This window comes from Eleutherodactylus coqui, chromosome 7 (genome assembly GCF_035609145.1).
Source record: "Eleutherodactylus coqui strain aEleCoq1 chromosome 7, aEleCoq1.hap1, whole genome shotgun sequence".
Lineage (NCBI taxonomy): Eukaryota > Metazoa > Chordata > Amphibia > Anura > Eleutherodactylidae > Eleutherodactylus > Eleutherodactylus coqui.
The window spans coordinates 119,485,994-119,511,385 of record NC_089843.1 but is presented as its reverse complement, the minus strand read 5'-3'; the positions used below and the strand labels follow the sequence as shown (position 1 = coordinate 119,511,385).

Below are 25,392 nucleotides of genomic sequence, written 5' to 3'. Positions count from 1 at the left end.
TTTTTGCAGTGTTGCACTTTTTTTTTTTTTTTCCGTATAACGGACGTGCAGAGCATTGCGCCCTGCAGTAATACTCCAGGGCCAGAAGTGGTGGTTAGGCAGGGACAGAAGACATATATTGTGAGGCAGGGACAGAACACATATATTGTGAGGCACGGACAGAAGACATATTTATTGAATATAGGCAGTGGGCCTTTGCAAAAACATTTGGGGAAAAAAATCTATTTGGGCTGCCTGTGACTGTCCTCAGTGTTCTGGGTCTGTGCTGGGTGTAGTAGTCCTCCTAATTCATACGCAGCCAGCTAAGTGTTACAGCAGGCTTGCGCAAAATTATTTCCTGGCTCTGTGTTGGCTGTTAAATCACCGCTGTATTCCAGTCCACAGTGCAACACTCTGCAGTTATTTGACATACTCCAGGGCAAGTAGCGGTGACGCAGAGAGAGAAGAGATATATTTATTGAATATAGGCAGTGGGCCTTTGCAAAAACATTTGGGGAAAAAAATATATTTGGGCTGCCTGTGACTGTCCTCAGTGTTCTGGGTCTGTGCTGGGTGTAGTAGTCCTCCTAATTCATACGCAGCCAGCTAAGTGTTACAGCAGGCTTGCGCAAAATTATTTCCTGGCGTTCCGTAAGCGAAGTCAGCCTCCAACCACAGGCCAATAAGCGGCACATTTAATTACAGCGTTCTGTTTCTGCACTACTGGTAATACACCATGCTGAGGGGTAGGGGTAGGCCTATAGGACGTGGACGCGGGCGAGGACGCAGAGGCCCAAGTCAGGGTGTGGGCACAGGCCGAGCCAGTGTGGTGGCCAGGGGTAGAGGCAGGGCCAGACCGAATAATCCACCAACTGTTTCCCAAAGCGCCCCCTCGCGCCATGCCACCCTGCAGAGGTCAAGGTGCTCTACGGTGTGGCAGTTTTTCACAGAGACGCCTGACGACCGACGAACAGTGGTGTGCAACCTTTGTCGCGTCAAGATCAGCTGGGGAGCCACCACCACGAGCATGCGCAGGCATATGATGGCCAAGCACCCCACAAGGTGGGACGAAGGCCGTTCACCGCCTCCGGTTTGCACCACTGCCTCTCCCCCTGTGCCCCAACCAGCCACTGAGATCCAACCCCCCTCTGAGGACACAGGCACTACCGTCTCCTGGCCTGCACCCACACCCTCACCTCCGCTGTCCTCGGCCCCATCCAGCAATGTCTCTCAGCGCAGCGTCCAGACGTCGCTAGCGCCAGAGTTTGAGCGCAAGCGCAAGTACGCCACCACGCACCCGCACGCTCAAGCGTTAAATGTGCACATTGCCAAATTGATCAGCCTGGAGATGCTGCCGTATAGGCTTGTGGAAACGGAGGCTTTCAAAAGCATGATGGCGGCGGCGGCACCGCGCTACTCGGTTCCCAGTTGCCACTACTTTTCCCGATGTGCAGTCCTAGCCCTGCACGACCACGTCTCCCGCAACATTGTACGTGCCCTCACCAACGCGGTTACTGCCAAGGTCCACTTAACAACAGACACGTGGACAAGCACAGGCGGGCAGGGCCACTATATCTCCCTGACGGCACATTGGGTGAATTTAGTGGAGGCTGGGACAGAGTCAGAGCCTGGGACCGCTCACGTCCTACGCACCCCCCGAATTGCATGCCCCAGCTCTGTGGTGGTATCTGCGGCGGTGTATGCTTCCTGCTTCCTCCACTAAACCACCCTCCTCCTCCTCCTACGCAACCTCTGTCTCGCAATCAAGATGTGTCAGCAGCAGCACGTCGCCAGCAGTCGGTATCGTGCGGCACGGCAGCACAGCGGTGGGCAAGCGTCAGCAGGCCGTGCTGAAACTACTCAGCTTAGGAGAGAAGAGGCACACGGCCCACGAACTGCTGCAGGGTCTGACAGAGCAGACCGACCGCTGGCTTGCGCCAACCGGGAATAGTCGTGTGTGACAACAGCCGTAATCTGCTGGAGACTCTGCAGCTCGGCAGCCTCACGCACGTGCCATGCCTGGCCCATGTCTTTAATTTGGTGGCTCAGCGCTTTCTGAAAAGCTACCCACACTTGTCATACCTGCTCGGAAAGGTGCGCCGGGTCAGCGCACATTTCCGCAACTCCAAGACGGACGCTGCCACCCTGCGGACCCTGCAACATCGGTTTCATCTGCCAGTGCACCGACTGCTGTGCGACGTGCCCACACGGTGAAACTCTACGCTCCACATGTTGGCCAGGCTCTATGAGCAGCGTAGAGCTATTGCGGAATACCAACTCCAACATGGGCGGTGTAGTGGGAGTCAGCCTCCTCAATTCTTTACAGAAGAGTGGGCCTGGTTGGCAGACATCTGCCAGGTCCTTGGAAACTTTGAGGAGTCTACCCAGATGCTGAGCGGGGATGCTGCAATCATTAGCGTCACCATTCCTCTGCTATGCCTCTTGAGAAGTTCCCTGCAAAGCATAAAGGCAGACGCTTTGAACTCGGAAACGGAGGCGGGGGAAGACAGTATGTCGCTGGATAGTCACAGCACCCTCATGTCTATATCTCAGCGCATTGAGGAGGAGGAGGAGGCGGAGGAGCATGAGGAGGAGGGGGAAGAGACAGCTTGGCCCACTGCTGAGGGTACACATGCTGCTTGCCTGTCATCCTTTCAGCGTGTATGGCCAGAGGAGGAGGAGGAGGGGGAGGAGCATGAGGAGGAGGGGGAAGAGACAGCTTGGCCCACTGCTGAGGGTACACATGCTGCTTGCCTGTCATCCTTTCAGCATGTATGGCCAGAGGAGGAGGATCCTGAAAGTGATCTTCCTAGTGAGGACAGCCATGTGTTGCGTACAGGTACCCTGGCACACATGGCTGACTTCATGTTAGGATGCCTTTCTCGTGACCCTCGCGTTACACGCATTCTGGCCACTGCGGATTACTGGGTGTACACACTGCTTGACCCACGGTATAAGGAGAACCTTTCCACTCTCATTCCCGAAGAGGAAAGGGGTTCAAGAATGATGCTATACCACAGGGCGCTGGTGGACAAACTGATGGTAAACTTCCCATCCGACAGCGCTAGTGGCCGAAGGCGCAGTTCCGAGGGCTAGGTAGCAGGGGAGGCGCAGAGATCAGGCAGCATGTACAGCGCAGGCAGGGGAACATTATCCAAGGCCTTTGACAGCTTTCTGGCTCCCCAGCAAGACTGTGTCACCGGTCCCCAGTCAAGGCTGAGTTGGCGGGAGCACTGTAAAAGGATGGTGAGGGAGTACGTAGCCGATCGCACGACCATCCTCGGTGACGCCTCTGCCCCCTACAACTACTGGGTGTCAAAGCTGGACACGTGGCCTGAACTCGCGCTGTATGCCCTGGAGGTGCTTGATTGTACTGCAGCTAGCGTCTTGTCAGAGAGTGTGTTTAGTGCGGCTGGGGGAATCATCACGGATAAGCGTACCCACCTGTCAACCGACAGTGCCGACAGGCTAACACTCATCAAGATGAACAAAGCCTGGATTTCCCCAGACTTCTCTTCTTCACCAGCGGACAGCAGCGATACCTAAGCAATACGTAGGCTGCACCCGCGGATGGAAGCATCGTTCACTATCACCATCAGAAACGGGGACCTTTTTGCTTCATCAATCTGTGTATAATATTCCTCCTCCTCCTACTGCTCCTCCTCCTGAAACCTCACATAATCACGCCGAACGGGCAATTTTTCTTAGGCCCACAAGGCTCAGTCATATAATTTTTGTGAACAATTTTTATACGTTTCAATGCTCATTAAAGCATTGAAACTTTCACCTCAACCAATTTTTATTTTAACTGGGCTGCCTCCAGGCCTAGTTACCAATTAAGCCACATTAAACAAAGCGATTAATGGGTTTCACCTGCCCTCTTGGTTGGGCATGGGCAATTTTTCTGAGGTACATTAGTACTGTTGGTACACCAATTTTTGGGGGCCCTCGCCTACAGTGTAATCAAATGAATTTTTAGCCCACCTGCATTACAGCTGACGTTACATCAGCTGTGTTGGGCACTGCAATGGGATATATTTATGTACCGCCGGTGGCTTCCTGGCACCCACCCATGCTGTCGGTCCACACGGAGTTGTAACTGCATGTGTCCACTTCTAAAGAACCCCAGTCTGACTGGGGCATGCAGTGTGGGCCGAAGCCCACCTGCATTAAGCACGACATTACCTCAGCTGTGATGGGCACTGCAATGGGATATATTTATGTACCGCCGGTGGGTTCCAGGGAGCCACCCATGCCATGGGTCCACAGGGAGTTGTAACTGCATGTGTCCACTTCTACAGAACCCCAGTCTGACTGGGGCATGCAGTGTGGGCCGAAGCCCACCTGCATTAAACATGACATTACCTCAGCTGTGATGGGCACTGCAATGGGATATATTTATGTACCGCCGGTGGGTTCCAGGGAGCCACCCATGCCGTGTGTCCACAGGGAGTTGTAACTGCATGTGTCCACTTCTAAAGAACCCCAGTCTGACTGGGGCATGCAGTGTGGACCGAAGCCCACCTGCATTAAGCACGACATTACCTCAGCTGTGATGGGCAATGCAATGGGATATATTTATGTACCGCCGGTGGCTTCCTGGCACCCACCCATGCTGTCAGTCCACACGGAGTTGTAACTGCATGTGTCCACTTCTAAAGAACCCCAGTCTGACTGGGGCATGCAGTGTGGGCCGAAGCCCACCTGCATTAAGCACGACATTACTTCAGCTGTGATGGGCAATGCAATGGGATATATTTATGTACCGCCGGTGGGTTCCAGGGAGCCACCCATGCTGTGGGTGCACACGGAATTCCCATTGCAGAGTTGTACCTGCCTGTGACTATAAAAAACCGCGGTCTGACTGGGGCATGCAGACACCTTGACAGAATGAATAGTGTGTGGCACATAGGTTCCCCATTGCTATGCCCACATGTGCAGCTCCAGATGGAGGTGGCACAGGATTGGATTTCTCATTGCTTCTGTACAGCATTGTGGGCTATCGCCCCGCCCCTTTTAAAGAGGGTCGCTGCCTGGCCGTGCCAACCCTCTGCAGTGTGTGCCTGCGGTTCCTCCTCATGGCAGATGCACTTATAAATAGACATAAGTGTGGTGTGGCATGAGGGCAGCTGAAGGCTGCGCAGGGACACTTTGGTGTGCGCTGTGGACACTGCGTCATGCGGGGGGGGGGGGGCGGGGGTTGGGCAGCATGTAACCCAGGAGAAGTGGCAGCGGAGTGTCATGCAGGCAGTGATTGTGCTTTGTTGGAGGTAGTATGGTGCTTAGCTAAGGTATGCCTTGCTAATGAGGGTTTTTCAGAAGTAAAAGTTGTTGGGAGGGGGGGGCCACTCTTGCCGCTATTGTGGCTTAATAGTGGGACCTGGGAACTTGAGATGCAGCCCAACATGTAGCCCCTCGCCTGCCCTATCCGTTGCTGTGTCGTTCCCATCACTTTCTTGAATTGCCCAGATTTTCACAAATGAAAACCTTAGCGAGCATCGGCGATATACAAAAATGCTCGGGTCGCCCATTGACTTCAATGGGGTTCGTTACTCGAAACGAACCCTCGAGCATCGCGATAATTTCGTCCCGAGTAACGAGCACCCGAGCATTTTGGTGCTCGCTCATCTCTAGCTGTAATCACTGCCAAAGGTGCTTCAACTACACTACCGTTCAAAAGTTTGGGGTCACATTGAAATGTCCTTATTTTTGAAGGAAAAGCACTGTACTTTTCAATGAAGATAACTTTAAACTAGTCCTAACTTTAAACAAATGCACTCTATACATTGCTAATGTGGTAAATGACTATTCTAGCTGCAAATGCCTGATTTTTTGTGCAAAATCTACAAAGGTGAATAGAGGCCCATTTCCAGCAACTATCACTCCAGTGTTCTAATGGTACAATGTGTTTGCTCATTGGCTCAGAAGGCTAATTGATGATTAGAAAACCCTTGTGCAATCATGTTCACACATCTGAAAACAGTCTAGCTCGTTACAGAAGCTACAAAACTGACCTTCCTGTGAGCAGATTGAGTTTCTGGAGCATCACATTTGTGGGGTCAATTAAACGCTCAAAATGGCCAGAAAAAGAGAACTTTCATCGGAAACTCAACAGTCTATTCTTGGTCTTAGAAATGAAGGCTATTCCATGCGAGAAATTGCTAAGAAATTGAAGATTTCCTACAACGGTGTGTACTACTCCCTTCAGAGGACAGCACAAACAGGCTCTAACCAGAGTAGAAAAAGAAGTGGGAGGCCGCGTTGCACAACTAAGCAAGAAGATAAGCACATTAGAGTCTCTAGTTTGAGAAACAGACGCCTCACAGGTACCCAACTGGCATCTTCATTAAATAGTACCCGCAAAACACCAGTGTCAACATCTACAGTGAAGAGGCGGCTGCGGGATTTTGGGCTTCAGGGCAGAGTGGCAAAGAAAAAGCCATATCTGAGACTGGCCAATAAAAGAAAAAGATTAAGATGGGCAAAAGAACACAGACATTGGACAGAGGAAGACTGGAAAAAAGTGTTGTGGACGGATGAATCCAAGTTTGAGGTGTTTGGATCACAAAGAAGAACGTTTGTGAGACGCAGAACAAATGAAAAGATGCTGGAAGAATGCCTGACGCCATCTGTTAAACATGGTGGAGGTAATGTGATGGTCTGGGGTTGCTTTGGTGCTGGTAAGGTGGGAGATTTGTACAGGGTAAAAGGGATTCTGAATAAGGAAGGCTATCACTCCATTTTGCAGCGCCATGCCATACCCAGTGGACAGCGCTTGATTGGAACCAATTTCATCCTACAACAGGACAATGACCCTAAACACACCTCCAAATTGTGCAAGAACTATTTACAGCAGAAGCAGGCAGCTGGTATTCTATCGGTAATGGAGTGGCCAGCGCAGTCACCAGATCTGAACCCCATTGAGCTGTTGTGGGAGCAGCTTGACCGTATGGTACGCCAGAAGTGCCCATCCAACCAATCCAACTTGTGGGAGATGCTTCTAGAAGCGTGGGGTGCAATTTCTCAAGCTTACCTCAACAAATTAACAGCTAGAATGTCAAAGGTGTGCAATGCTGTAATTGCTGCAAAAGGAGGATTCTTTGACGAAAGCAAAGTTTGATGTAAAAACAATGTTATTTCAAATACAAATCATTATTTCTAACCTTGTCAATGTCTTGACTCTATTTTCTATTCATTTCACAACGCATGGTGGTGAATAAGTGTGACTTTTCATGGAAAACACAAAATTGTTTGGGTGACCCCAAACTTTTGAACGGTAGTGTAAGTATTGAGTGCAGGATGTGAATACTTATGTCAATGCAAAATATTAGTTAAAAGATTTCTAACATTCTGTTTTCACTTTGTCAATATAGAGTATTGAGTGCAGAATGATGGGGGGAAACTTTTTTTTTTTTTAATTTTCACAAAGCCACAACATAAAATGTAAGAAAAAAACTAACAAGTTTTTTGGACTCACTGTATATACTGACAAGGCTGAAACATGTTGAGTCTGGTACAGCGGTATGGGTGGTAAATTAAGCAGGTTATACAATAGTAGTTTAGATTTTATTAAAATAACAATATGAGTGCCTTCACACGTCACTGATTTACTGCAGATTTCATGCGTCAAATTCCGCTGAGGTGTGGAATAAATATTCCACCTATATGAAAGGTCCCGTAGTCATAAATGTTAGTTGAGGCTCATGAGCCCTGGTGCAAATCTTCAGCTTCCAACTACCTTTCACAGCAGCCTATTTTAAAAAGTTGTATTGGACTATGCTTAACAATATAAGTGAAACTTAAAAAACCCTGTGATATACAGATTTTATTTTACAATTGGAGTCAATGGCAGAACGATGCAACCGTAGAGGCATTCTGTACAGAAGTATAAATATGGGGCATGCGTTCTATGGGGTAACTGAAACATGCATGACCATCATATATCCCAAAAATAGCAAACATGTGATGAGGATAGCTCTTAATTTATCTACATATTCACAATCAGTAAAAATAATGCACACAAGAAAGCCGCCTTCTAATTAACAGCTGCCAGACATTTTAGTCCAAATACTCAGTCATCTGAGAGCTGCAGGGCAAATAGTTATAGTCGTCCAGATATAAACTCACATACGTCTTCAAAAAAATGATTTTGCCAGAATGCAGAACAAACTTTGTGCAATATGTTTATCTTATTTTACATATTTTTTGCTGCTCAGTAAGTAGTTTATTTGTCGCCACCATATTGGAAAAAATTACTTTTCTTAGGGGTAAATCTGTTAACAACATTAGTGCAACAAAACAATTGTATCAGCAGGTAACAGACATATTTTCAGTCGGAGTCACCTTCCTGAGGAAACTACTTAGAGATAAGAGAATGCAAGAGCATTAGATACTTAACACGCGATGTGAACTCTGTCACTTCTTGTCTTATCCTGGCCAGTGGCCACAAACCATTATTTTTTAGCTAGATTACAAAAAAACATGTTAACAAATTTAAGCTCAGTGCATTCTGAAAAGTTCCAGGTGTATGCTCAAATGTTTCCATTTACTCCATGGAAGACAAAAGAGTTTCTTTTTGTCCTCTATCTGGCCAGTATACCTCAGCATAACTTATTTCAACTGTACAGGATAGTGCAGCAGACTGCTGGCGATACTAACTTTTCAAATAACTTGTGCTTATGTGACCGCCAATGCAAACTGCAAATCACTTTACATAAACTAGTTTTTGTGCTTAAAAGGTGCCTTCCTCTCTTCCAATTTGCTATCCACTGCCTGTTGTCAAGTGATGTCCATCTCTAGTAACAATACCAAAACCAATATATTTGCCAAATCAAACAACTCTGAGTGGATTCCCTTAAAAGTAAACTTTTATCACATATAAAGTTTCACCTCAAAGAGATAAAAAAACAGATATGCTGTAGTAGCAAAAAAAAGGATTATACAAACTCAAAGAGTCTGAACATATAGACTACCTGCCTTACTAAATACATTAGGTGTATATATACTTTATTAGGAACAGGGGTGTTAGCGCTCAATCCACCGACTCCAGCACAATGGCTTATGCACACTGAGTCATAGAAACCTATATAACCATCTGGACTGGTATCAGTGGTGCTAGTATACTGAAAGTACCACAATCAGTAGTGAGGGAATGAATGCCTTCAACATAGATTTGCAGCTATAACATAGCACTAGAGCTCCCCCAACATGTTTCGCCAGACATCTGGCGTCCTCAGGGGTAAATGGAGTTATGGTTTTGGTATTGATTACAGTGGGACCCTGCTGGACCTTGAGCCTTTTGTTTCTGTTTTTACATATTAGATCGTCTCTAGTAACAGAGATAACAAGATGGAGAATAAGAAAAGGAGGAGACAGAGGACTCGTGCTGTCCAAAGAAGTCTATGGAGATGTGAGGGAGAAGCTACTGGAGGGATAGAGATGCAGATATACTTGGACATGCCTGCTCGTAACAGACAATCTCCTAGACCAGAGGCTCCCAAAGTGGTCTATATGGACCTCCATGGGTCGATTTTGACTTGTTGGTGGTCCATGTCAGCGGACTCCATTTAGGCAGGTCATCAGCATTTAGGCGTTCTATAAATGACATAATACACCTTACACAGATTGTGTACATAATACTTATAACAGACATAGAAATTACTTACCTCTTTGATACTTCATAAAATTGTTTATGTAGAGTTCGCACAAAACTTCTTGGGCTCTGGCGATAGACAAAACAGACCTGCGCAGTCACTAATTTACCTATACAGTTTCTACTGCTCATCATTTTCCTGTGATCCGCCAGAGCCCAAGAGGTTGTGTGCGAACTATATCTATCTGCTTCGTGGTGTGCTATGTTCATGTGCAAGTTTTTACAAGTTTTCATACCGGCAGCAATGCATTGTGTGCGAACTAGAGATGAGCGAACTTACTCGGTTCGGATGTTTTTCGACCCGAGCATCGCTTTTTCCGAGTAACTGACTACTCGGACGAAAAGATTCGCCAGGGGGCGGCATGGTGGAGCGGGGGGTAGCAGTGGGGAACAGGGGGAAGCTCTCTCTCCCCCCCCCCCCCATCCCCTCTGCTACCCCCCGCGCACTCCCGTCCGAGTAGTCCGTTACTCAGAAAAAGCGGTGCTCGGGTCCAAAAACACCCGAACCGAGTAAGTTCGCTCATCTCTAGTGCGAACCTGTTGCTTATCCTGCATTATGGAGTATTGCAAAAAAGGTTTTGATAGCTTTTCCATCTTCATACCTTGTAGAAAGCGGTTTTAGCACGGTCACCAATATTCTTACAAAAACAAAAATAAATTGATTGCGAATCACTGGAGGTGGAGATTTGAGACTGTACCTCGCTAGCTCAAATCCAAATATTGAACAATTGCTATCAGAGCATCAGGCCCATCCCTCCCATTAACAGCAATATTTGTGTATTAATTTTATGTAAGAATTTTAGTAGGTTCTGATTTGTTTCACCCCAAATCCTAATGTTTACTTGCATCGGCAAGTGGTCTACGGGGCAAAAAAGTTTGGGAGCCTCTGTGCTAGATGCTCCGCCTCCATTCAATGAGCGGTCATCGCTGGGACGGCTGTCAGGTGCTCTAGCACCCCACAGTCGGCCCGTGTAAAAGGGCCTTAAAGGGGTTGTCCCGTGAAACAAAGTGGGTCTATACACTTCTGTATGGCCATATTAATGCACTTTGTAATGTACATTGTGCATTAATTATGAGCCATACAGAAGTTATCAAAAGTTATTCACTTACCTGTTCCGTTGCTGGCGTCCTCGTCTCCATGGTGCCCGTCTAATTTTCAGCATCTAATGGCCAAATTAGACGCGCTTGCGCAGTCCGGGTCTTCTCCTTTTCTCAATGGGGCTCCGTGTAGCTCCGTGTAGCTCCGCCCCGTCACGTGCCGATTCCAGCCAATCAGGAGGCTGGAATCGGCAATGGACCGCACAGAAGCCCTGCAGTCCACCGAGGGAGAAGATCCCGGCGGCCATCTTCAGCAGGTAAGTAAGAAGTCCCCGGAGCGCGGGGATTCAGGTAAGCGCTGTGCGGTGTTCTTTTTTAACCCCTGCATCGGGGTTGTCTCGTGCCGAACGGGGGGGGGGGGGGGGTTGAAAAAAAAAAAACGTTTCGGCACGGGACAACCCCTTTAAATAACAGCTTGTAATGCCAATCTTCTACTATCTGCTACTGTGTCTGATGGCGCAACCCCTCTAAGGCAAGCAGCACACCTCTAGAACTATCACCTATTGGGAGAATGAATGTCCCCTGATCCCAATTCAGCCATCCAAGGCAGCGGGTGACAGCCACATATAGTTGGAGATAGAATGAAGAGTTGGCCATGTAAATGTATGTGGGAGTCCCAGAAACAGCAACATCCTGATATCCCACTGATGTCATAAATCTCTGAAATAAGATTTAAAGATTCTCTTCCTCTGTTCCTGCTATACTTTCACCCTTCCTATTTTGTACACAATTTAAACAGTTCTTTTATTACAAGCTATGTTCTATAGTCTTATCTAGAATGTGCAGTTTAGTTCTGGGCACCAGTTTATCAAAAGAATGCGCTGTTATTGGAAAAAGTACATGAAATGTCAAAAAAACTGATAAACAGCAGGAAAAACCTCAGTTATCAGGAAAATTAAAATAAATAATTAAATATATTTAGTCAAAGGCCAGAGTCACATGGCCAACTTGCTTGCTGCTGCTGAATAACTCGAGTGCAAGTTGCATTTGACAGCACAGGGACACCTACTGTGTTTAGACTGAAGGATTATCATTCACTTTCGCTTGCTTGAACGGTTTTTTTGAACCATAATCGTTTTGTCTAAAAGGGCTTTAACCCTTTCCAATCCACTGTCTGACCTCTGAAGACATTGTACAGCTCCGATCTTGGAAGACATGCATCAGGGTTCTCTTACTGTATATTGCCAGCCTCTCTGCTGTCGCAGCCTATCCAACGTGTCACCTCATGCAGTACTGGCTTTAGCCAGCATATAGCGCCATTGTATAACTGCAGAAAAAGGGTAAGCCCTCTAAGAAAACCAGGATACAAATTGGATTGGAAAGGGTTAAGCATGCGACCTGACAGGGTAATAAGCAAGAAATCGTTCATTAGTCACCTTTGTATCAGCTCACTGGAACAAAGCGACAAGTGAGAGACTATAAACAGGCAGACGTTCATCTTCGAATGACTGCCTGTTCACAGTGAATGAAGGTGGACAGCTAGAATAGATCTCCAGTGCGCTCCACCTCCATTCACTGAATTACTATCTCCTACATGCCAGAAAGTTGTCCTGTCTAAAAGTACCCTAAGATTGCTCCAAGAGACTAGAGCACATTCTTTTGAGCTGGAGAAAAAAAAATTGGTCCTCCTCAGCCAAAAGTACCCTCTCCTATGACCAAACCCCTGGCAGCACCTTTTGAGCCTCCTTACTGCATATATAGCTTATCTGTATTCACTTTATACTGAACACAGTTGACAGCGTAGAATTCCTGTCTATACACTGAGAAGACAACCATGTACTTCCAAGCAATTCTGCATTCCTCTATAATCCCCAAGTACACACAGAGTATGCTCCCAGTCAATGAGTGGAGGCATGTCAAGCTGCCTTCTTCCTATACGCAGGTGTATTTATTTAGCATATCTATAGCTGTGATCAGTGACACTTTGATCTACACTCTGGAAATCCCATTTTATTTAACAAATACTGATATGGACCTACTTATTAGCCACAAGGTAAACACAGGGGGATTAAAGTAGATCTGTCACATTTTTCCTTAACCTGCTGCTAATCCTCTACTTGTGTTCCTAGAATCAAGCCTGTGCACAAGAGTATTAGGCCCTTTAAAGGTATCTGCACACCGGCTGATAGTAGCTTGAAATTGCTGAAACGAGCGATTATGGCAACTATCGGCCCTTGTACACACGTCCCCCTATAGCAAGAATTTTCTCAATTGTCATTAATTGTTGGATTTCAGCACGCTGAAAAGGAACAAGTATTGAGAGGCTCCTTGGTCGGTGCAAACAATCTTTGAACAACTCCTATTTACTGTAAAAGGAGGCGGGTGGGCTAGAAGAGATCTCTGGCGGGCTCTGCCTTAATTCTCTAGCACTGGGGCGATAGTCGCTGGGCACAGCTGTCAGGTGCTTAAGCTTGCAGGCAACAGAGGTGTACAGCTGAACCACCATATTTGTAGGTCACCTACTGAGAATGTTCTTGCAGTACTTAATAAAGAGGATCCGTCAGCTCTCTTTACATAACTTTTTTTTTTAGGAAATACTTGCATTTCCCTTAGAAAAACACTTCTGGAATTCTTTTCTGAGAGTTCTTTATTTTGCCGACCCTCTGTTATTCTTCCTGGAAATATATAAACAAACGGACAGCTGGACTCTCCTTTTTAAATAGGGTGGGTCCTTAAGGTACCTTTACATGAGATGACTATTGGACAACTAATGACTCAAAAAAGGAAATGCAAACAGTAGCTCAGTGTAAACATGGCCACAGGCATAAGCGATGTCGCTAGTCATTTCATTTCCCCTTACCAATTAAATAGTTGCTGGTTGATCAAAAACATCTGATGTGGTCATAATTGTTCATAATTGAATGACAGGTGAACAAATTTGCATGCAGATTCCCTCTATGAATGATATCTTGACAAACAACTAGTGAACAATTAGCGCTGCGTGTAAAAGCAAACAAACAACTGGCACTTTTCTAAGCGACTATTTGAACGACAGTTGCTCAGTGTAAAGGTATCTGTTACATATAAACTGGACAAGAAATACCTTGTCTAGATCAGCCGTCATTTATTACCCCAAAGAAGCCAGATATACACACAATATATTAAACGTAAAGAACAAAAACATGAACAAAACAAAAAAATGGGGAAAGGGGAAATCTGAATCTAACCTACGAATGCAATGAGACCCTACCTAAAAACAGAGCAGTCACCCTGACGAGGGTGACCCACATCAGGAACCTGGAGCGACTCTGACTTTCCCTAGCTGGAAAACAGGAATGAAGTCTGCTGCAGATGGTAACCAAGAATATGTTATAGATGAAAAGAAACATGTACTAATTACCGTGTTTCCCTGAAAATAAGACCTTGTCTTATATAAATTATTGCACCAAAAGAGGCACTAGGTCTTATTTTGGGATCCCGCCTCCAGGAAGCGATGGCTGTGATTCGTTCTTCGATCGCTGCTTAGCCAATCAATGCAGCGGTCAAAGAACAAATCACAGCCATCGTGTTGTGGAGGCGGGATTTATGAATTGGCTAAACGGTGGCATTGATTGGCTAATTCATAAATTCCGCCTCCACAACACGATGACTGTGATTGGCTCTCGAGTACTGCTCAGCCAATCAATGCAGCGCTCGATGAACCAATCACAGCCATCGTATTCGTTCATCGGGCAGTGCATAGATTGGTTCTTTAACACTGTTCAGACAATCAGAGCCATCGCTTTCTGGAGGCGGGATTTATGAATCAGGAAGCAATGTTCTGTAGGCGGCTGAGGACTGTAAGCAGGTGCGCTGAAGCTCAGGAGAGCAGCAGGAGGATCCGCATGCTAGGTAATGTATTGTTTTTTTAATTGTAATGCTGTTAGGGCTTATTTTGGGGGTAGGACTTATATTTCAAGAAAGCCATCTCGAAAAATCCCACAAAAATCTGGTAGGGCTTATTTTCAGGGTAGGTCTTATTTTCTGGAAAACACAGTGGGTGGAATACAGTAGCAACAACAGTCAGGAGAAAGATGTCAAAACACACCAGAACGTACAGATCACTAAACAAATTATTCTGAAAATGACGCAGGAAAGAGGCCGCTGATGTGACCAAAACACGTACAGACTAGTAGTATAACCAGCATCCTTCATAAGCAGGAGCCAAAAAAAAGTGTGTACTGAAGGTACCGATTGGCCAGCTGGGACACACACCTCCCAGTCGACCCCCAGAGAAGTGATGGCACCGAGCATGCACTGACATATGTGTCACATTGACCGGAGCTAATACTGTTACTTCACCCCGGTGCTGATCCAACAGTGTCTTTACACATTCTGTCACTGTCAGTACTATTTAGGCAGTATCTTAGGGCTCAGTCACACGGGCGCATCGGCACCCGTACACAGGCGCCGATGCACCCGTGTGACTGAGCCCTTCCTGCAGGAAGAAGACGGCCGTACCTCAAGACGGACGTCTCTCTGCAGCGCTGAAGAAAGAACACATGACCGGCAATGGAGCCGGTCACATGTTCTTTCTCCCGACACTGCAGAGAGACTTGAGGTACGGCCGTCTTCCTCTTGCAGTAATACAGGCGCCGATGCGCCAGTGTGACTGAGCCCTTAGCATGTAGGCACATACCCCACTGACAAGGGGAATGGTTGCATTCAGTTGTCAATTTATCCATACAGGAGGAATAACACTATACAGAGTTCTAAAAAAAAGATGCTCCAGGAAAGTAATTTCAAGGCTCCAGAATTATTGTTATCTTGGGGGAATGCAAGAAATTAATTAAGCAGATATGTCAGGGGAGTTGGCAGGTCATCTTTTGTGTTAAAGCATTTTTTCAAGTGAGATACCAGCTTTCAGAAAAACAAAATCGGACAACCCTTTAAATAAGTAGTTAGTTCATTATACAAATATAGAGCCCCTTGAATACGGCATTCTGCTGTCATTACTTAACATTATAAGTCAGGAAGTTCTATTCAGGTCTAGTACTACTAGTCTAATAACTATGTCACTCGAGGCACTGATGTTCTTGAAAGGCTTTACTATTAAAGGAGATGTCCCGCGCCGAAACGGGTTTTTTTTTTTTTCAACCCCCCCCCCGTTCGGCGCGAGACAACCCCGATGCAGGGAGGTAAAGAAAGCTCACCGGAGCGCTTACCTGAATCCCCGCGCTCCGGTGACTTCTCTACTCACCGCTGAAGATGGCCTCTTCCTCCGTGGACCGCAGCTCTTCTGTGCGGTCCATTGCCGATTCCAGCCTCCTGATTGGCTGGAATCGGCACGTGACGGGGCGGAGCTACACGGAGCTACACGGAGCCCCATAGAAGACTGCAGAAGACCCGGACTGCGCAAGCGCGGCTAATTTGGCCATCGGAGGGCGAAAATTAGTCGGCACCATGGAGACGAGGACGCCAGCAACGGAACAGGTAAGTATAAAACTTTTTATAACTTCTGCATGGCTCATAATTAATGCACAATGTACATTACAAAGTGCATTATTATGGCCATGCAGAAGTGTACAGACCCACTTGCTGCCTCGGGACAACCCCTTTAAGCAAAAGTTGCCATCTCTTGGATATTTAATGCTGTCTCTAAATAATACAGTAGAAACGCTATAATAAAGCTCCACATGGAAGATGCTGAGTAGTAGTGCTGATATTAGCTAGCACTGGTCCTCTGGGAAGAAAGAAGCCATGGAAATAAAAACATTCTGCTGTTACCATAGAGAAAAATCCTACGCACAATGGTACAGAATAAACGTATGGTACAAAGTCATTGTGTCCCGAGTCCTGTAATGGCATCAATGACTGGAGAGTCTGGAGATATACTAGCAATGACCAGTGCAGCTATGATGTTGCACGGTGTGAGAAAGCCGTTAAACTAAGCAGTGCTCCTCACTTCAGAGTTATTGGTGTCTAAGTGTAGTATTTTTGCTTATTTTAATATTGATACTAAAGTAAGCAAATGTGCAGCAGACCGATTACTGGTGAGGTTTGTTACTTAGGACTACTACACCAGATGTCCTTAGAGCAGTGATAAGTAACCTTTTGAGCTTGGTGTGTCAAAATTCGCCCAAAAACCGAGCATAACTCGGGTGGTGTGTCACTTCGAGAAAGAAACTTTAAATTTGCGATTAGATGGTGCTCCTTATGTAAATTAAGATGGCTGCCGCTATTTCTAATAGGGAGAAACGGCACCCATAGCACAGGCCCTCGCCTCTCCCAGCCTCCCCCTCACTTCTCTCAGTAATGATGCTGGTGGTTGCTGGTGGTTGCTGGTAATGGCGATCACAGGGCCCACAGAGATGCATCCCCCATGGCACTCTGCCAGACAGAAGTGAGGTCAAAGATTCCCCAGCGGCCTAACCGGAAATCCCAGAACTAGAGCCAGAGTTCTGTTGTTTTGGCCTACAGACCTCTAGCACAGCAATGTTTTATCCGGTATTATTGTATCTTGACGCCACTGGAAGCTAGGGGATTGACAGGAGGAACTCCCCTCTCACACCCCTAACTCCCGATTGGCGGTTTTCTCAAGGGTGGTAGCAGCAGAGTCGGCATGAATGTCTGCGTGGCCTGGAGGCTTAGCGTGGGGGTTACTTGTCCTGTTAGGCTAACATTTCATGTAAAATCCCTCACCCTAACCCTCTAGGCCTGGAAAAATGAAATGCAACATTACATGCAGACGCTGCTGCTAATACCTCTGCAGCAGCGGCTCTCATGATGGCGCTGCCGCTCACTCCAGCTGAGTCCGCGGTGGGCATCGGCCTCCAGGCTTCACAGCAAATACCGCCCCATAGCATACTATGGTAAATCGCAATTTCATCTCCATGAGCAGAAATTGAGAAAGTGGGATCCGCATCATCGCCTAGCGCCGGCGGCTGCTCCACATGCGCAACGGAGCGCCGGCCGTCATATCCCCAGCACTGACAGAAAACACTGGACAGGAACACAAGGGTCAATGTCTGGGCACTGGTTCGAATTCCGCTGTGGGAATCCCGCACGTGGGGTCCGACCTGCTCGTGTGCAGGAGGCCTGTCAGAAAATGGGAAACAAAGAATTTATACTTCTCTTTAAAGTTTGCTACGATTCTTTCTCATCTAAACAATCCTATTGTCTGTGAGTTGTACAGTCCAGACTCCAGGCTGACAAATTTGGGAACATTTCTCAATGTGGATTAGGCTCTGTTCAAATCTCCATCTGAGGCTGCGTTACGACCTCCAGCGCAATTCTGTCTGAAAATACTGAACAAAATCATGCAGCAGGCTGAGCTATTTCATCCAGGAAAATACCGAAGGGTATGACAGAAAAGGAAAGAACCTCATTATAGTCAATGGAGTTCAGCTGTCGCTGTTCAATTTTCATCATAGGTCTGATCCAGCTCTCCAATTTTTGTGTTACTACCATGTAGCAGAAGATTGGAAGGCACATAAAGAACAATATCTCTGCAGCACCACCTATTGAATGGCAGCATTCTTGCATATCGATTCCAAAAACTATACACAGACAGCTGTTTCGGGGTGGTTGCGCCTCATCAGTGTGCAATAGCATTCTGGTTTGGTTAGTGAGAGGCCTATGACGTGATTCGAGAGCGGTATCATCACTCCTTAAGGAGAGCACCTAAAAGGTAAGTAAGGAGACTCAATCACTCATTAAGGAGAGCACCTCCATATATTTCCCAGAGGAGCATGAATGGCCTTATAAGTCTCCTCACTCACCTTCTAGGTGCTTTCCTTAATAAGTGATGATACCTCTGCCAACTAACATCAGAGACCTTTCACTAGCCAAGCCAGAAGAGCTAGTTGTTGTAGATACATTATATAATTTTGCTGATGTGATGGGACAGTTATGTATACAAAGTCTCTCTGACTTAGCGGGAGAGTCCAGACCTCCATTAGGATCTTGGCTTTAATATTTTCAGTTACGCAGTTATATCAACACCCTTATACCTACATCTAATTTGACTGCTGAACTTACTCCTTTTGAAAAAATGTGCCTGTCTTCAGAGGCTCGTTCACGTGTGGTCTCCTCGGTCTATGGATTGCTACTGAACAGACAGATGTAGGATTTTAAAGCCAGATTGGGTCCTGGGAAAAGAAGCTGCGTAGATCCTATTCTGGTGAGCTGTGGGACAAATCCTATACATTGACCTTTAAAATCTCTATATCAAGTAGGCTACAAGAGCTTAACTACAAAATAGTATCAAAGTGGTATAAGACCCCTACTCAAAATTAAAAAAATACTTTTTTAATTTACAATCAATTTCAGACCAATGTTGGAGATGCTCCTCATTCACGGGCTCAATGCTACATATATGGTGGGAGTGCCCACTTCTAGCTCCATTACGGATAGATATTTCTAGGCTTTGAGTGGTTTCTCAATTGTTATCACTCTGGAGATTGCACTCTTTTCCATGTTCCCGAGCCCAGTCTGCAGGTCTACGAAACACTTGTTGAGATTTTTTTATATTAGCTGTGTGCCAGATTATTCCTAAAAATTGGAAACAGACTATTTTAATTCTGAAGATAGTGTGAAATACTTGAAAGAACTTAGATGTCATGACCATGATGAAGAATTTACGGGTTTTTACTCTACATGGACTAGGTGAACAGATTTCCGAGATTCTCCTTCCTTCCACAGATGGCTGGAGGATGGCATAACGCCCTAAAATGAACTGAGCAGTCCTAAGCTGTGGGGTAAATCTGCGGGGCTCTTCATTTCTCTTTCTTTCCCCTCCTATCCTAATACGTATCCCTTGTGCCCCTCACCCTTCCACACCGACTACGATTGATTCTATAGGTTGATAACCCTTGCTAGAGAAAAGACCTACATATCACGCTGGGCGTCATTTAAGTTCTATGGGCGCCCTAAGGTGGTGATTTCTGCACATAAAGAGTTGGTTTGTTTAATATATTTCAAGAGACAAAGTAACAACAAACCTAATTGTCGAATGATCTCAAGTGAAACGGATTCATGAATCAGAGAGTCAAAAATATAGCTCTATAAGTAAGAACATTTTATTATTTTCTATGGCATCAAATGGATTGGATACAACAAACTTAAATCTAGTGAATCCTTAGTAAAATGTGTTATTAATTGTTTAAGGGAACATAAAGGAAAATGAGGGGAAAAAAAACCTATTGTTCACTTAATGTCCAACAGCCACTTCCTTTACAATCCTGGTACTGGCTACAAGACAACTGGCTGCAGAAGGAAACGTCATTCCTTCCTTTGTCTGCAATAGGAGTCCAGAGATGCTAAGTCCCAAACCCTTGCTAAACCTCACCCCCTCAACCATCTGTTTACTTCAGGAACATGCAGGAAATCCTGGAGGCTGACATTGTGGGCAAACTTATCTCTTCACATTGTGGGCAAGCTTATCTCTTCTATGTGTTTATCAGTCACTTTTATGTTTATTACCCCTATAAAATGCTAAACCATGTTGAAATGTTGCAGATTTGTAAATGTTGTACAACACAGTAAGTGAATTGAATATTACAAAAGATCATTCACGAGCATGTGAAAAATGTGTGAAGATTAAGGGTACTGCCTTATGGGGTGTAATTTCCACAGTGGAAAATCAGCAATGAAAAAATCCATATGTGCTATATGTGGATTGTAGTGAGAATTTGCAGTAAAATTCAGCCCACTCCATGAAAGCTATACAAATGCAAAACAAATAGTTGACATGCTATGGATTTAAAGAGAAAATGACCTATTATGTAAATCACATTTTTTAAGAATTTTGGGGGATTTTTATTCAGTGCTCACAGCACTTCATAATAGGCTAATACCTCCTGATCTGTTTAGAAAACTATGCAGCAGTCATCTATGTTAGTGAGACAGACAGGATTACACTGAGAGGTAACCCCTATATGTAGATAACACAGGATCCACTATTCTGAATACTTGAAAAGCTGTGACTATCTTCATCATATCCCTGCAAAATGACTCCTGCACCAGTCACAGGACATGCCTAGAACAGTCTACAAACTAGTCAATGGGTCCCTCCTATCCATTGTGTGGATGACCCATGAAGCTGCTGTAAAGCAAATCTCTAAATGCTGTTAAATGTAGGTCAGATTCTACAATCAGAAAATTAAGGGAGCCTACCCATTAGTGGTATTTTTTCTAACGATGCGAAAGCAAGATCCTCGCAGCGCAGAGAAAACTCTGCGATAACGCCCAGTGTTTTCAACGGGGTAGGCGGCAGCAGCGCCAGCCCCATTGAAAGGGATGAAGGAATTCTCTGTCACAGCTGTGGTAGAAGTCCATGATGCTATCCCATTGCTTTCAATGGGGTCGGCACTGCTGCGGCCCCATTGAAAGCAGTGGTTTGCAGGCAGCCCCTGTAGCGATGATTTTCAGAGAAGGGCTTGAAATATAAGCCCTTCCCTGAAAATCATCCCTAGCTAGCTGTAAAAAAAAAAAAATTATACTCACCTACAAGAACAGTCCGGCTCTTCTCTCCGACACGGCATCAATTCAATGAATGGCTGAGCACTGCCTGTGTTTGGCTGAGTGCTGTGACCAATCACAGGCAGCATTCAGCTGTCAATCAATGGCTGAGAGATGCCTGTGATTGGCTGAGCGCTCAGCCAATGAGACCAGTGCTTTCTGTGAAAAAAAGCTAGTGTGAATAGGCCCTATCCTTACCCACTGACTCCAGAGCGCTATTCTGCAGACTGTCCTTCCAGCACTCCTTGCCAGGCACCCGTTAATGAACGGTAGGCATTCCCTACTGCTGGGTGAGAGGTTCTCTTTGCTGTGTTCTGTGGGTCCTATGCTCAACTTTACTGGGACCTTCCTTTTTGCATGACAAATATGCTCTCCATAGGAAAAAAAAACACATCAACCTATAACATGTTGTTTTGTTGTTTATTTTTTTTTCCATGCTCACAGGTAAAGTTACTCAATTTAACTTAAGGGTCCATTTAGATGGGATGAATGTCGGGAAAACGATGCCCGACACTCATCTCTGTGTGTCCTCGCTCCCATGCTCTTGCACGGGAGCTAGTATCGCTGGCTCGCTAACAGAGCGGCCAGCAGGAGGGCGGGGAGGCTTCAGGAGATTTCTCTCCTCGCTCTCCCCCGCCTCTCCCCATTGACGTAACATAGCGGCCATTCAGTACTGAACAGCTGCTATTTACACTGAGTGATCAGCTCATCGTCCATTGTTTATGCAGCATAAATGATGCAGTGTAAATAGCAGCCGTTCAGTACTGAATGGCCGCTATGTTATGTCAATAGAGAGGGGTGGGGAGCTAGAGGAGAGAAATCTCCTGCAGCCTCCCCGCTGAGAGCTAACGATACTAGCTCCTGTGCAGCAGCATGAGAGCGAGTATGTGCGCGGACAAGTGTCAGGCATCCTTTGCCCGACAGTCGTCCCGTCTAAAAGGGCCTTAATATACTAATAATTTTCATCCACCCACATAAAAAAGTGCATTGACAGAAGAAAGATACAGACAACAAAAGCACACATAGGGTGGTTTCACACCTGTGCCTGGGGTTAAGCTGTCCTGCTCCATTCGAGAAACAGGAAAGGGGAATCCCTGCGGCCGAACGGCTCTGTCTCAGGACGGAACCGAACAGCACCAAATGGAACTCGTTGACTATAGTGGGGTCCATTAAGTTTCTGCTCAGTTCCCGGCCTCTGGGCGGAAGAAAAGTGCTGCATGCAGCGCATTTTCATCAGGTATTTAGAGCTGGATCTGTGGCGGAACCGCTGACTGGAGGTTCCAATGCAAATGTGAAACCTGCCATACTTGGATGTGCAATAAATGACACGAGAGTTGTGATTTATATGGTTGTAAGAATTCTTCCAAACAGAGGCGTAACTTGAAGCTTCTGGGCCCCAATGCAAACTCTGTAACAGGGCCCACAACTATAATGCTTTATTCATAGTACTAGGCTCCCTATATGGAGAAGAGAGGCCCTATGGGCCCCCTAGGGCTTCTGGTCCTTGCTGCAACCACATCCCCTGCATCCCCTATTGTTATGACCCTGCAAGTGAGTTCCAAGGATAGTTTCATATAGGTTGGAACACTTGCTAATTGACTTGGCATAACATAACATGTAGTCTGCTATAATGTAGTCCTGACTCCTGACCCTTTAGAAAACATTATTTTCCCTAAAGTAAAAGGCAAGGTTCTGTTCTATCTGTTGTTATTTAGAACGCAGCTGTGATGGTTAAGGCCCTTGTATACAGCCCAATTATTGTGCAAATAATTGTTAGAGTGAGCGGTTTGCACAATAATTGTCAGGTGTAAATGCGTGCTGCGAGCAAAAGATCAGCGATAAATCGGTAAGTTATCGCTGATTCGATCTTATGGACCTGAAAATTATCATTCGTCTGCTGCTGCATTGTTTGGTATAAAAAGGTGTTATACGATTTGCCAATTAGAAAACAGTGTCAGAAGGGTTGACTAATGGCGTAGTTATCGATTGCAAGATCAAAACTTCTCAATTACTGTTCAATGAGCAAACTATATAAGATCGCTACATCACTGTTGGTTGCATGCTTAATTTATCTAGCTGTGTAAACGACCCTTTATTCTGCATCCTCTGTCACTCAGAAGTTGTAAACAGGAAGCCGAAGAGATTTTTTACTCTCTTGGCAGGAGAGAGAAACTTTATATAGGGATTTACATTTACCTGCATTTGCTTTCAATGCTCAAGCTTTTCTGAACACACCGCAGGAGTAGTCTATACTAATACATAGAAGGGTCTAAAAGTAGATGTGACAGGTGTCTGTAATACATCAGGAAAGCAGATCGACACTACAATAGAACAATACATCCTCTTACCTTGGGCGAACTCAAACTTTCTGCTCACAGATGGCAGAGTTCTGTTAAGCCCCAGTACCCGATCCAAGTGGAAAGCAAACACTTCACTCATGTCCAAGGGTCTTCTAACAAGACCACAAATTCCCTGGCATGCTGAGGCTGGCAAGGATGGAGCAAGCTTTTTCTTGGACGGGGTTTCATATATGAGATATGCCTGGTTAGAAGGCAGCTGTGTTATTTTCTGTATCCTTGAGTCAGCCAGGAACCTCATTGCCCTGATGTCTTCAGCACTAAACCAAGGAGGAGCATGGTCACTGTAAATCCTAATGTTACTCTGCTGACTATCCTCCCTTGCATCCTTCAATATGAATGCCTCCGTGTCTCTGGAGTTATGAGTAGGGGTTCCTTTGTGTATATACCTTTCAAGCTTGTCCTCCAGTCTACCATTGTCCTGCATGCTATATCCAAACTCATGTTGTCCAACAACTCCAAACTTCCTCCTCTTCTTTGGTCTCACTGTCCCCCTAATGTTGGCAGGTTTGCTCCTCTTGGACCTCAAGGTGATATATACAACATTTGGCTGAAGTGTTGTAGAACTGTTTAGAGAGCCTCCAAGTGGCTGGGAATTTTCAACATAAAAAGTGTTTTGTTCCAAAAAGTTCCTCTGTTGTTCAGAAGCTCCATCTCCATCCGTCTGATCAGCCCTCCTAGCATCTTTATGCTGTGGGAAAAAATGACCTGCTTGGGATACTACAAAAATCCCATAGAGCAAACAAGCAATGCAGACCAGCAGCAGATTCCTCTTGCTCTTGGGTCGTCTTCCACCCCAAGCCCTAAAGATCCAGGAAAAAAATACTAGTATGAATGAGCCCCTGAGTGTTCCTGGGCGATTAGAGGTCATCTCTTCAGGCATCCTACATAGTGACAGCTGCTAAAAAGCTGGGATCTCCTGCTGGGATCTTGCATGCTGCTTAAAAATACTATATGAAGCAGTGGAAGGAGCCTGTGCTGAGCCTGAGAAGAGGAATGTAACTGTGACCCTCTATCAACCACTAGGGAAGTGAATGAATGGAGACAACTGTGTAAACACAGAGAGGAGGAGATCTCCAGTGCAAATGTCAGGGGCTGCCTGCCTAGCAATTGTTACTGGGAGCTCTTCTCTGCCCTGCCAGGAAATGTTTCTGTGCATTAAGAGTTAATTCCTCGGCTCATAATGAGTATCTTCATATAAAACTATGCTGGTAAGAGCAGACAGTAACTCTCTATTATATAATAGCATAGGAATTCCAGAGAGAATTAGAAACATACTTGTGTATTATACTTAAATGGAAACAATGTCTAAAGACTCCAACGCCCTGATTTCCTAGTAATTGCCTTATAACAATGACGGGTCACAATGATCGGTTCATTGCTAGTCGATGAAGTTCGATAGGGTCATGTCCGGCTGCAGACTTGGTTGTTCGCTCTGCCTGGACTTTGCTGGATCTTGTTAGTTCTGGCTTGGAAAAACCAATTCTCTTCGAGCTGTAATATGTGATGTGGAAGTACAGTAATCTCTCTGTAGTCAGCAGCTGAGGAATCATCTGCTCACTGACCTCGTCTTCTGTTTCTGGGTGTTTTCTTCCTACATGTAGGAAGGGAGCTCTGCAGTGAGGAAATAACGCTGCTCTATGTAGCCGTGGAAAAGGTGAGCCACGTGGAGTTATTTGATCTGCTCCTATGTGTCCAAACATAGAGGGAGGGTAGAGCTGGGCTTTACGTGCTGGATGAGATCTGTATGGAACACTAGAAGTAACTCAATGTAAGGCCTGATTCACGCGTTTATACATTCGCCCGTACACGCCATATAAGCACACGAATGAAGAATTGCCGTGATCGATTCCCGATCTTAATTAG

General features: G+C 45.8%; 1 protein-coding gene across 1 annotated transcript in view; it reads right to left on the bottom strand.

Annotated features, from left to right (window-relative positions):
* The window catches only part of GASK1B (golgi associated kinase 1B), a 59,356-nt gene extending 34,634 nt beyond the window's left edge, over positions 1 to 24,722 (bottom strand). Inside the window, exon 1 of the mRNA XM_066573592.1 lies at positions 23,518 to 24,722. Coding sequence (XP_066429689.1) covers positions 23,518 to 24,409 — 892 coding nt within the window. The 5' untranslated portion in view covers positions 24,410 to 24,722. The remainder of the gene's footprint in view (positions 1 to 23,517) is intronic.
* Between the last annotated feature and the right edge of the window lie 670 nt (positions 24,723 to 25,392).